At 37.1% G+C, this 14223-nt stretch overlaps 1 protein-coding gene across 1 annotated transcript in view; it reads right to left on the bottom strand.

The window, feature by feature from the left end:
• The window catches only part of LOC129945838 (uncharacterized), a 238993-nt gene extending 232166 nt beyond the window's left edge, over nucleotides 1-6827 (bottom strand). The window contains exon 1 of the mRNA XM_056055775.1: nucleotides 6442-6827. Coding sequence (XP_055911750.1) covers nucleotides 6442-6752 — 311 coding nt within the window. The 5' untranslated portion in view covers nucleotides 6753-6827. The remainder of the gene's footprint in view (nucleotides 1-6441) is intronic.
• Between the last annotated feature and the right edge of the window lie 7396 nt (nucleotides 6828-14223).

The following is a 14223-nucleotide window of genomic DNA, read 5'->3' as shown; positions in this document are numbered from 1 at the left end:
GGTCACATGATAACCGACGTTTTTTGCCTGCTATATTGAAGAATACGGCTTGGAGAATATGTTATATGGTTTCAAAAAAACGGTGCTACATGCCACACAACTCGCGTAATTTCCACTTATACATATGTACACACTTATTATAGATACACTTTTGAGCACTTAAAAACCAACAGTCGTCAAATTAATGGCTGAGATATCGCCAAAAAAGTCAAAAAAGTATTTCCACAAAATGTTGTAGAACTGTTTAAAAATTCAAAAGTTGCATTTATAAAAGTAAAATTAAAAAGAGGCTGGGATGCGACCCACACTGTTAACTTCCCATCCCGTCTGTCGATTTGTCTTGCTTAAAAGTTTGTATCAATTTATACCAAATTTGCGTACCATTTTTTGTAGATTTTATTTTTTATGAAAAAACGGACTGTTGGATTTTTACATAAAATTTACTGAATATCGAAAACAATATTTTCTGTGAAATAAAATAAGTTTGAAGCCAATATTTTTAATTTTTGAAAAGCTATTTGAGCCAAAAGTAAATTTTTACCAAGTTTTAGTATTGTTTTTTTTTAAGAGTTTTTTCAAAATTTTAATAAATGTTGAAAACAATATTTCTTATAAGATAAAATTATTTTGAAGCCAATACTTCAAAATTTTTGAAGAGAGATTTGATTCGAAAATCAATTTTTACCAACTTTTATACATTTTTTTTTAAGTTTTTTTTTTAGTAAAAAAAATGTCAACTCAATTTTTTTAAATTTGTCCTAATGTTGAAAACAATATATTCTTATAAGAAAAAATTTAATTTTTTAATTTTTTAATTTTTTGTAAAAAAAAACTGTTTATTCGATTTTTTTCAAACTTTAACTGAAAGTTGACAACAAGATTTTTTGAAAGATAAAAGTAAATTAAAGCCAATATCTCAAAGTATTGAAAAGATATTGTAGTCGAAAATCAATTTTTACCAATTTTGGTAACATTTCTTTAATTTTTACAAATTGGATGAATGACAATTAGAGAGATATCAAGAACCAAACCACCCACTCAATTTTCTGGAGAGCCCTTTTTGCTCTATGGACGACGAAAAACCGTACAGACGTACGAACGTACTTTAGTACACACGCACGCATAGGCATCTTTCTAAAAATCTTTTATTTCGAATATGGGAACCTTGAAACGTCGAGAAATGTCAAAATTTTCAATTCGAAAAATCGGACCTATTACAATAAGTTCCTATGGGAAGTAAATAAATTAGTTGTACCTACAGTTTTAAGCCGGATACGAACGGCTAAATTGAGAAAGCACTTTTCGTGACTAGAATTACTCTTGAGGAATTTGTCAATTCCTCGCAAAAGGCAGTACTCGTGATAAAAACTTTAGATGGCACAGGCAGGGAACCCAATACTTCTAGCATGACAGTTTAATGCACTAACTATCATGCCACGAGCACATGTCTTGTAGTAATTGCTTAACTTTATTGTTTCTTTATGGAAAAGGCAAACAAGAAAATGTTGAAGTCTTCTTTGCAAGCGTCATATTGAGACGGACTGGTTATTTTTATTAGAGATTGAAATCTAGCGAAAAACTACTGATGAATTTCTATTTTTAACACTATGAGGAAGATTCTGACTTCAATTTTGTACGAAAGGCTCACTAAATGGATCGAGAACACTAATCGTCTAAGCAAGTTTCTAGCTGTTTTTCGGTCGGGCTTTTCAACGATGGATCACATTTTTTGCACTTAAAAGTATTGCCAGGAAGTCATTGAAAAGAAAAAGAAATTGTATGTTTGTTCTGTAGACTTCAAAGCAGCATTTCATAAGGTCAACACACAGGCTTTGATGTATAAGCTCTCATTATTAGGGATCTCCCGAAAATTCCTGATGATGTATTTAAAGTCATTAAGCGCCTCTGTATGGGATGGATCAGTTTTTGGATTGGTTTGAAACAACAGCGGGTGTTCCACAAGGCTGCATTTTGAGTCCAATAATGTTTGCTTTGATTTTTGACGATATGTGTGATGAACTTCCAAAAGGAATACTCTTCGCTGATATCCAAGTGAAAGTTTTGCTATACGCAGACGATTTAGTTGTACTAGCTGAAAATCCTTTCACTCTGCAGCTACAAATAAACAGATTGAATTTCTTCTGCGAGAGGTGAGGCTTGCATGTTAACACAAACAAAACGAAAATAATTATTTTTGAGCCTGGCGTAACGCCAACATATACTTTTAACCTCAAACTGAACTCGGATTAATTAATAAAAGTGATGAAAAAAGTCTTCATAAAACCATCTTGATAAAACTACTTCAATCTAATGCCACCTCTATCAAAGAATGGAGTCAGCTAGCTATCTCACATTAAGCTAACTTAACTTTATTGGATTCAAATGTAGATGAATCGAGATCTATGTTTGCAAATTTTACTGCTAAAATTGATGGCAAAAATAACAATCAGCATCTCTCAAAAGCATCGTCAACATCCTTCAGGAACACCTATAGGTAGGTAGAAATGGCGATCTCAAGGCAACCTAGCCTGAGATTTAATTAGCGCTGTAGTACGCCGTTCTGATACCAAAAACTCGCTTGACCTGTGATTCAAAGGGATAGATTTATAGAGAAGCTTCAAAGCGATTATGTTAGAGCCATTTTGTCGCATTGAGAAAAAATATTAGGTCTCTAATCTTTGTCTAGATATCTCATCAAGTTCGTGAAAGAATGCTTTTCTAAAGTATTTCATTATAGTGTTTGCCAAAGCAGGACATTTGCAGAGGAAATGGATTATCGTTTCACTTTTTCTTTGGTCACTAAAGCTACGGCAAAACGTGTTGTAAGAGATACCCAACTTCTCTGCATGAACTCCTATATGCCAATGTCCGGTACAAACCGCAACAATCCTGGCTATGTCTTGCCTTGGCCTGCATAGAAGATCGTTTGTACGGGTTTTATTATAGGTGGGCCATATCTTCCTAGATATAATGCAGTTCAGTAAATTGCTCCACCTTCGGTTTGGTTCAGTTTGGTAGATGGAAAAGATTTTACCCTTCATAGCACCAAGAGGAATGTTAACCGTTTCCGCAAGTGGGCTATGAAGGGCCGATCCTTGCCTGGCTAGCTCGTCAGCCCGTTCATTTCCCACGATACCACTATGGCCCGGAACCCAGATCAGGGTGACACCGAGGACCAATTTAGATGAGGATATAGCCAACTTAATGGCATTGACAGCTGCCTGACTGTCTGTAAAGATAGCCACATTTCGGTTTTAGTTTGGGTTTTGTTTAAGTATCTTACATGCCTCCCTTATTGCCATCAGTTCAGCTAGCAAAGTCAGGAAGCCTCAAGGATTTGGCTACATTTATGGAATCAGAAAAGATCCCAGAACCAACTCCGCACTCCATCATCGAGCCATCAGTAAAGATGGTTGTGTCGAAACCTATCGACATGATGTCATCCTCCCAATCTTCTCTGGATGGGAAAATAACCTTAAAACCCTTACTAAGGCTCAAAGTAGAAGCGCAGTAGTCAGTGTCTACCGAGATAATATCTGAGGGAATCAATTTTGTTGTGTTGCTGTGACCATAAGGTTTTGACAACCAGCTGTTTAATTCCTTCAGCCTAATAGCGCTGCAGGAAACTATGTATTTAATAAAAAAGTCGATTGGTAGAAGATCCAAAATAACGTTTAAGGCGCCCGTTAGGCAAGTACACATGGCCCCTGTGGTGCCCACGCAAGCTGTTCTCTGAACCTTCTTTAGCTTATCAATATTATAGGCTTTGCTAAGAGCAGGCCACCACACAATCGACCCATACTACGGCTGTGTACGTCGATAAAATCATCTTCGACTGAAGTCCCCACTTTTTGCCGAAAGTTTTGCTGCAGGCGTAGAAGGCAACACAGGCCTTCTTAACCCGTACTTCAATATTTAGTTTCCAGTTTAGTTTAGGGTCGAGTATAACTCCCAAATATTTTGCACTGGATGACAATGATAGGATTTGACCGTTGAGTCGAGGTAGCGTGAAGGGCGGTACTTTAGTTTTGGTGGTAAAGAGCAACAGTTCAGTTTTACTTTGGTTAACTCCTAGTCCACAACTCGTGGCCCAGTTGCTAACTTTCTTCAAAGCTGACTCCGTGATTTCACTAATCACATAGGTGTACTTTCCTGACACCAATAGCATCAAATCATCTGCATAGGCTACAGCCTTCACTCCACATCTCTCTAATTTAACGAGAATTGTATCCATGACCAGAAGCCATAGAAGAGGCGAAAGGACACCACCCTGGGGTGTTCCCCTACTCACGTGTTTTGTTGCGATTGTATTGCCTAGAGTGGCTCGAATCTTCCTACCACTGAGCATGGAAATAATCCATTTTCCAATGAAGTCTTCTACACCGAATTTAACGAGCGATTCTTCTATGGATTCGGTAAGGACGTTGTTAAAAGCACCTTCTATGTCTGGGAAGGTGGCAAGAGTAAATTCTTTATAATGGATTGTTTGTTCTACAGTACGCACTACCTAATGGAGGGCAGTCTCCGTAGATTTTCCCTTAAGAGAAGCATTCTGAGAGCTTTCGAGAGGTCGTCCAACTAAGATTTCTCTAATATGGTAATCAAGAATGTGCTCCAAGCACAAAAGATGTTAAACTTATTTGTCTGAAATCCTTCGCGGATTCATGACCTAGCCTACCCACTTTCGGGTTAAAAACTACTTTGACCTGTCTCCACGACATGGGATTATGTTTGAGAAGGAGGCTTCCTTTGAAAATTTGTTCCAGCCATGGAGCTGCAACATCATGCAACTTTTGAAGCATAACTGACAGAATGCCATTCATGCCTGGGGATTTAAATGGAGAAAAAGTATTGATGGCCCACCAAATATTTTCTCTAGTTATAACGGAATTGACTTGCTCCACATGAGCTACGTTTAGCTCTGTAGTTTCAAGCGGTTCGGGGTTATCACTCTCGCAACCCGGAAAGTGCGTCTTCATCAGTAGCTCAAGAGATTCGGCTGGAGAGGCTGTCCAGGTTCAATCAGGCTTTTTTAGACATAAAGGATTACAATGTTCCTTCGATAAAACTTTGCTGAGCCTTAAGGAGTCCTTTATGTCTTCGATTGATTGACAGTATTCCCTCCAGCCTTGTCTTTAGGCTGATGACAGGGCTTGCTTGTAAATTTTAAGAGAGTCTTTATACAGTTGGTAAAACTTATGTTTGTGGCAGATATTGAAAATTGTCCTCGTCATTTTACTTATAGAAGTTTGAAAGATTTTCACCTTTGATTCAAGATCTCTTATCGACTCAGTGAGATTCGTTAAGTTGCTTAGTTTGGAATTAGCAATTTGACTGAATTTCGTCCAGTCAGTTCTTTTGGGATTTCTATAAGGCGGAAGGTTTTTCGACTCGAAATTAATTTGAAAAAGAATGCACATGTGATCCGAAAATGAATTCAAAGGGGAAACTCTCCAATTCTCCACTAATAAATTACGGTTGATTACTAAAGTAACATCAAGCACATCTGCCCATCCATCATAATTTTCCGAGCTCGGAAAGACGAAAGTGGGAGTATTGCCTCTGTTACAAATGGTCATATTATTTTCAATAATAAAATCAAAAAGTGACTCACTTCGTTCGTTGATCACAGAACTTCCCCAAAGGGAAGGAAGGAACATTTATAGGAACCTTCCAATTCCTATCAGAACTTAACTATTTCAATGATGAATTATCGACCGAAGCTATAATTTATATCTTCAGAACACGACTTGAATTTTTAAATCTTAGCTATATCTTTCATTTTCGACTATCAAATTACTCGAAGGTTTGATTAAAAGTGCTTGCAGTACATAAAATTAATTTTATTGAACTAGTAAAGTGCTAAATTACCAAATTGTTATTAAGTATCAGGCTGATAATTTAAAGCCCCTTTTCTGGTTGCCTTATACTCCGGCACTGTTGACAGGAAAACTTATCTATGTTAGATTTGAATTATCGATTTTAAGAACAAAACAACTAAACTTAACTCACTCCTTTTACAATTGTTCAAAAAAATAAAATAAACAAATCAAAAAGTCAAACGCAAACGTAAACGTTAACGCAAACCACAATGCCAGTGTCAGTAATTAAAAAACAAAATTACGAACCATTGATGGATTTTCTATGCAACGCGCCACACCATTTGAGTGCGCAATCGTGTTCCATTTGAGTTTGCACATACATTTAACACAATTGCACATACGACTATAGAGATACCGAATTGTTCATAGATGAATTTCAAAGATACAAAAATAGATTTACTTAAGTTTCAGTTAATTAAATCACGGAAAATGTGGCACTTTTATGCACCTGGTGGTCAGTGAAGGCGTTGAACTATTTTCATTAGTTTTTTTAATTTTTTTTTTTGATTTTGTGTTATTTGATGGAAATAGATACATTTAGCAGGTATACAACACTCACCTTGTAAACATTGTTGATTGCTGTTGCTGTGACTGCGATTGTGATTGTTGCTGTTGTTGTTGTTGTTGCTGCTGCTGTTGTAATTGGTGCTGATGTTGCAGATGCTGATGATGGTGATGTGGGTGTTGAGGTTGCTGTTGTTGCTGCTGTTGTTGTTGGGGAGGTTGCGGAGGCGGTGGATGATGATGCAGGATCTGTTGGGGGTGATGGTGAGGATGATGTGAAAGGTGATGGTTATGATGGAGAATTTCCGCCGGTGGCGGTGGTACTGGCATTGTTTGTGATTTATCTAAACGTTTATCGTTGTACATTATGAATTATAGCACTAAAAGATACTTGACGAATGGGGGACTAGTGTTTAAAATGCAAAAATGTCATCTCTTTGCTTTAATCTGTAAAGAGAAAGAAATTTTAAATTATTTGTAATATCCTTAAAAATCAAATATTTTTGAAAAAAAAGAGAGTTAAACGATTATTTAATCATTTCTATCGTGGGAGGCAATCATATATAAGCTGGCAAGAAAACACCATCCTTTTAAAAGATATGCGAATACACACCCACACCTTACGCAGCATTTCTTTTTACTTCCATCTTAAACCTTTCTTAAAGCTAGACAAAAATTCATAAAACGAACCTATTTAACCATAACTTACAACTAACTTACTGGTCCCATACGGACCCTCTCCTGCTTCACCCTATCAGTTCGGTCCCGTTCGGACACAGCCCTACTGATTCGTTGGAGCTCTGCTCAGCCTTGTGCCATGACGTCCCGATTGTACAGGAGTCGCCCATCCACGGTGCGTCGTCTGACAAGGTAGATTTGCCGAACTGCCAATCTATCCTGTTACAGACCGCACCTATCTAAAAAGAGGAATGTCTCTGGGGGAATGAAGTCGCTCAAGCGTGCACTCTCTAAATACTCGTCGTTCGGATAGAACGTCTCTAAAATTAAATTGTGACCTCGAACGAATTTTATCACGAAATTGTCAATTCTGTTGATTCGAGCCCCGTTGTATAGGACCTCGTTGGATATAAGCCGGTACAGCGTCGTAAGCACAACCGCTCGAACACCCGAAACTTCTCCATCTGGGAAGTTGCAACCTTGAACCACACAGGACAACCATCGGTCGTATAAGGCTATGTAGCAAATTACCTTCACTCTAGGGTCAAGCCGACTGCTAAAAAACAGCCGTTTTGTCAGAGCGAAGGCTCCTCTCGCCCTGGTCATAGCAGCATTGATATGTCTGTCGAAATATAAATACTGATCTAACCAGATACCGAGGTACTTCACTACACTTTTGCTCGCTAATGGCTGCCCATGAAGATCAACGATGACCATCTTGTGCCAATTCTTGCACGTATCCCTCGTGGCCCTAGCCAACGGAGTCCGGAACAGAATTGTCTCTGACTTCTGGACATTTACTTTCAGTTTCCAGTCGTCACAATATCGCTGAATCTTGTCGAAATCCCGCTGCAAGAGAATTCTAATAACCTCAGCTTTTCGGGCCGTTCTGTACGCAATTAGATCGTCGGCGTACGCAATTGCCTTTGTAAGACTACCTATCAGACCGCTGCTGGTGTAAATGCTGAAGAGAATCGGCGAATTCACCGCTCCCTGTTGAATACCATTTTTAATTGAGAATGTTGTGGTAGAAGGTACATTGACACTTTTGACAACAAACTTTCTACCGTTAAGCATATCATAAAGTATATACAATAATTGCTTGCTTATGCCAAGTCTGCTCAGTTTTAGGTAAAGACCCTCTAACCATACGGTGTCAAAGGCCTTTTCCAGATCAACCAGAACAGCACGTGTGCATTGTTGTTTTGCTTTATTTAATTGGATATCAGAAACGAGTTTAGACGCAGCATGAATTGTGTCATGACCCGCCTTGAACCCGAACTGTTTATCCGGAATTATTTTGTTGTCGCCAGCCCACTTAGTCAGGCCCTATTAATGATTTTTTCGAAAACTTTGCTGATGCTCGGAAGAAGACTTATCGACCGATTTGACGGGTTGAAGTTGTCCTTTCCCTTTTTCGGGAGAGGATGAACCACAGCGGTCTTCCAATGCACTGGATAATATGCATTGTTCAGTGCATTCTTGAAGAGTCTGATGCAAATGTCAATTGCCTCCATCGGTAAATGTCTTAGTACAACTTTGGATATGCCATCGACACTTGCTGACTTTTTATTTTTTATTGATTTGAAGATGAGCTGAAGCTCAACCTTCATCACTAACAAGGGACTTGCTCCCGTTTGGTCGGCGATTATGGCATTTGCCAAGGAGTCGTCAGTGAACCGCATGAAATCGCCATTGTGTCATATTATTTCGAAGGTAAAAGTGATTAAGTAGGGCTCTGTTTTCCAGGTCGTGGTTGGGGCCAATGCTAAAATTCACGTTGTACACTTTCTGGAAAGCAGCTCCCACCGCCTCCACTTTTTCCTTCGGATCTTCAATTATGTAAAAGTCATCGTCAGAGATGGCTTCCTCTGGATCTATTTGCGCTGTCCTGAGTACGTCTCTGTTCTCTTCGGTTCTTTGGAGTTTCAGACTCGGAAGGTCATTGTCGTTCTTTTTCCTGAATATCTTGTTGATTTTAGGGAACATACTAGGGTCACTCAAATTAACCAACCGGATCTTGCGGTCCCAGTATTTTTTAATTGATAAACTGTAGTTCTCCTTAATCAACAGATTGATTTTTATTTACGACTTCAATGTCCTAACATCCAGTTGTTTATCGGATCAGATTGGTAGCCTGATGTTGTTGCGGTGATATGAGGTACCGCTGCCGGTACTGCACTTACATCACCTGATGTATTTGCAGGGGTATTTTTTGATATCCCCCCATTTCTTCTCCTACATTTGTTTTTCTTCCCAACAGATAAAATCAACAATTTCTCTGTTGTGAAAAAAAGCAATTATATTTTTCGTTGACTCCGGCTGGGAATCGAACCCACGACCCTTCGATCTGTCTTCGGACGCAAGTTAATTTAGATCGTGGTAAACTGCCAACTTTACTTTTTACTTATCACTTGCACTATTTTAGCTTTAAGGTACTACTGTAGAATTGTAAGGTTTTCCAATTGTAATGGTTGAGATTTTTGTTATTTTTATCCTGGTTACACTGGTTTTGACAACTCCCATACGTTTCCTGTTTTGTGTCAATGTCAGACATTTTCAATTTGGTCTATAATTCAACCAAAAACATCAAAGTTATGAAGCCGAAGGACCAACCACAATTATTGGTATATAGGCTTTTAAAAATTTGGTAGAACATCCACTTTCTTATAAAAAAAATGTTTAGCGACGAAGCTCATTTCTGGTTGAATGGAAACGTAAGCAAGCAACAAGTCATACTTGGAGTGAAGGGCAGCCAGAAGCATTTCAAGAGCTACATTGACTACAGAAAAAAGTGGAGGAATCATGGTGCCGTATTTCTTCAGAGTTGATGCGAATCGCAACGTTACTGTCAATGGTGAGCCTTACCGTGCGTTGATAACAAACTTTGTTTGCGCTTAATGAAAGAGCTTTACTTGCATGACATGCGGTTACAACAAGTCGGTGATACATGCGAGACAGCACGCGTAACAATGTACCAATTTAAAGGCAAGTTATTTGAACAGTTTGTTTACGTAAAAGTCCGGAAAATTGTCCGCCTAAATTGTACGACTTAACTCATGTCCATAGCAACAAGGCTGTTTCGATGGGGCAATGAAGTCCAAAATTGAAGCATTTATTCGTTAGATACCACCCGAAATGTAAGAAACCGTTTGATAAAATTGGACTAATCGAATGTACCATTTTAGGTGCAGCCGCGGCTAATATTTGCACGAAATAATCTTCAAACTTAAAATTTTATCGACCTTACTATCGATTCGATTCTAGCCGGAGATAATTTGGTTAGGAGCCAGCACCAATTTATCTTTAAAATATGAATGGAAGCTCAGTATTGTTTGCCCGAAAAAAGGAGAACTTTTAAACTGCACCAACAAAAAAGAATCATTCTCCTTAACATCGCTTACAAAATCTTCTCTACAGTAATATGTAAACGTCTTAAGCCCATCGTTAACAACCTGATAGGTCCTCATCAGTGTGGACTTACCAGGAGATTCCTAAGTCGATCAAATATTCAAATCACGGCAGCTACTAAAAAATCGAAGGACATCAAAGACACGCACCATTTCTTCATTGATTTCAAGGCTGAATATATATGGCATCCTTGCCAAACTCTTTTGGATGACCATGAAGAATTCGCGTTGCTCCATAAAGGTTGGAAACATCTTAATTGAACCTTTTAATGTCAGAAAAGGTTTTAGACAACGTAGTGCGCTGTCATGTGATTGCTTTAACATCGTCCTTGAATGAATAGTGCAAAGCTTGCACGTCAACTCTAGAGGCAATATCATTTAAAAGAACAAGAGCACAGCATGATGTCGATGGGGCTTTTGCGAGTTAAAATATTATTAGCGATCAAGAAAGGACTTCGGTCAAAACGTCACCATCGCCAGACGTAGCATTGATTTAGTTAAGGTCTTTGTCTACCTAGGCTCTACTATGAATGCAGAAAACAACACCTGCATTGAGAACAAACAAAGAGTTACTCTTGTTAACCGCTGTTTCTTTGAATTAAAAAAGAAATTGAGCAGAAAAGCCCCCTCTCAAGTAACATGTGTCGCTATATAGCACCCTAATCATTCCGTCCTCCTATATAGTGCAAAAGCTTGGACTATGACAAAAGCGGATGAGAGCACCTATGGTCGTTTCGAGAAAGGAGGAGAAGAAGGAACGACAAGCTGTACGAGCCTAAAGGATAAAAGTCCAATGCCTGAGATGGCTGGGTCACCAAAATTACATGTAAATCAATGCTGCTGCCCGAAAATTCTTCGAATCGACTCCTACAAGACAGCGCAGCTCAAGCAAGCATTTTCCAATAAGAGGTTTTATTTTGAGTTTCGCATATAGTATGAGCAGTTGTCATTTCTGAAGATGTCATTATTTCACATTTGACATATTAAAACGATGTCATAACTTAAAATGGAACGCTGCCTCTCAACTGGTAAAAGTTAGATTGGTAGTGAGCTGGTGTGACAACTACATAAGTGAACCGTCTGCGAAGAATCATTCCATTAATGACATTACGCAATATTTTACATAAAGCCTTTGGTTTTAAAGCTTTTAAGATTAATAAAACACAAGAGCTCAAAGTTGTCCTTGAAATTAATCAAAATGATTCAAATTTTCATCGAAAAATAATCTTCAGTGATAAGGCCCACTCTGACTTTGAGGGCTGATTATTGGAGTACCCCCTATATCCTCATTGTGTTACTGTTTGGTGGGGCGTTTGGCCTTGCAACCTTATTCGAAAATAATACTGGTGGAGGGAATACGCAACCGAATTATGATCAATAATTTGCTGTGAACGATTAAGGAATATATTGATGTGACAGTGCTAAAGGATTCATAAGGGACCTTCAATGAGTCTATTTGTCAAGGTGAAATTCTACCAAGAAGTTAAAACATTAAAATAATTGACATTTTAAAGATTCGTACAGATAAAACCGTGGCATGATGGTTAGTGCGTTGGACTGTCATGCTAAAGGTCTTGGGTTCGATCCCTGCCTATGCCATCTAAAGCCTTTTCACGGGTAAGAGTAACTCTTGTCATGAAAAAGTGCTTTCTCAAAATTAGCCGCTCGAAGTCGGCATATAAACTGTAGGTCCCTCCCTTCCTGACAACATTACTCGCACACAGGAATGGTTGAGAGTTGTAAGTCACTAGGCCTTGGTTCTCAACGGACTGTCGCGCCACCCAATTTATTTATTTTACAGATAAAACACAAAGCCAGGTAAACAAAACTACAAGAACGACAGCTTGAAGACAAGTAATTCTTGGATCTGCATCAGATTTTTCTGATTCTGGGCAAAAATAAAACAAATAATTTGCATAAACGCAAGTCACTCAAAAGTTTTAAAACTTATTACAATTCAAGCCATCTAAAACTTAAATAAAAAAGAGGCTGAGATGTGACCCACACTGATAACTTCCCATTCCGTCTGTCAATTTGTCTTGCTTAAAAGTTTGTCTATATGTACTCGTATCAATTTTTACCAAATTTGCGTACTATTTTTTGTACTTTTTATTTTTTTATGAAAACACGGACTGTTGGATTTTTATATAAAAATTACTGAATATTGAAAACAATATTTTCTGTGAAATAAAATAAGTTTGAAGCCAATATTTTTAATTTTTGAAAAGCTATTTGAGCCGAAAGTAAATTTTTACCAAGTTTTAGTATTGTTTTTTTTACAGTTTTTTTTTTGTAAAAAATCTGTCAATTCGAATTTTGTAAAAATTTTACCAAATATTGAAAACAATATTTCTTATAAGATAAAATCAGTTTGAAGCCAATATTTAAAATTTTTGAAAAGATATTTTAGTCGAAAATCAATTTTTACCAACTTTTATACATTTTTTTTTAGGTTTTTTGTTTTTGTAAAAAAAACTGTAAATTCGATTTTTCTCAAAATTTGTCCTAATATTGAAAACAATATTTCTTATAAGAACAAATTAGTAAGAAGCTATTATCTCAAAGTGTTTAAAAGATATTTGAGTCGAAAATCATTTTTTTACCAACTTTTATTAATTTTTTTTCGGTTTTTATTTTTTTGTAAAAGAAACTATCAATTCGATTTTTTTCAAAATTTTACTGAATGTTAACAACAATAATTTTTAAAAGATAAAAGTAAATTAAAGCCAATATCTCAGAATTTTGAAAAGATATTTGAGAGCCCTTTGACATGTGTCTAAATTTTTATAGTATTATTTTTAACTATTTTTATGAAACTACGCCATTACGGAAATCTCGTTATAAATCTAAAACTCCACCATGGTTTGACACTCAAAATAAAAAACTTAAAAAATAAAAGAAATAAGGCATGGCTAAAATTTAGTAAAACTAGAGCAGAAGAAGACTTCAGGATTTACTCCGAACTTAAAAATATTTTCATTGACTACTCCAATATTCTATACTCTGACTATATTATAAAAATTGAAAATGAATTGAAACAGACCCCAAAAAACTTCTGGGATTTCGTGAAAAGTAAAAGAAAAACTGACGGTTACCCAAACTCTATGTCTTTTAATAACACAACAAGTCATGACTCCCAAATAATTTCAAATATGTTTGCTAACTTCTTCAAAGATGCTTTCGACGTACCTCCTTCTTTTCAAATTCCCGATTCGTTCACTCCAGCCCAAAATTATCCTCACCTTAACTCATTTGACTTGACAATATGTGAGGATTCAATTGTTCGTTGTGTCTCAGAACTTGATGACTGTTTTCACCCTGGCCCTGATGGTGTACCATCATGTGTTTTAAAAAAATGTGTGACTCATTTATCGTACCCTCTGTTTGTTTTGTTCAATGAATCTCTTAGAAGCTCAGTTTTCCCATTATTATGGAAAAGTGCATTTATAACTCCGATTCATAAAAAAGGGTCTAAGAATGAAATAACGAATTACCGGCCGATTGCCAAACTTTCCGTTATTCCCAAACTATTTGAGTCCATTGTCTGTAAGATGTTATCCTTTAATTGTAATTCAATTGTATGTGAAAATCAACATGGTTTCGTCCAGAATAAATCAACAATTACAAACCTACTTCACTTTACTTCTTTCTGCCTTGACTCTTTCGAAGATCGTAAACAAGTAGATTGCGTATTCACAGATTTCAGCAAAGCCTTTGACAAATTGTGTCACAAGACTTTAGTCCATAAA

This window comes from Eupeodes corollae, chromosome 1 (genome assembly GCF_945859685.1).
Source record: "Eupeodes corollae chromosome 1, idEupCoro1.1, whole genome shotgun sequence".
Classification (NCBI taxonomy): domain Eukaryota; kingdom Metazoa; phylum Arthropoda; class Insecta; order Diptera; family Syrphidae; genus Eupeodes; species Eupeodes corollae.
The sequence above is the reverse complement of the archived record's forward strand: the minus strand, read 5'-3'. Positions and strand labels throughout refer to the sequence as shown.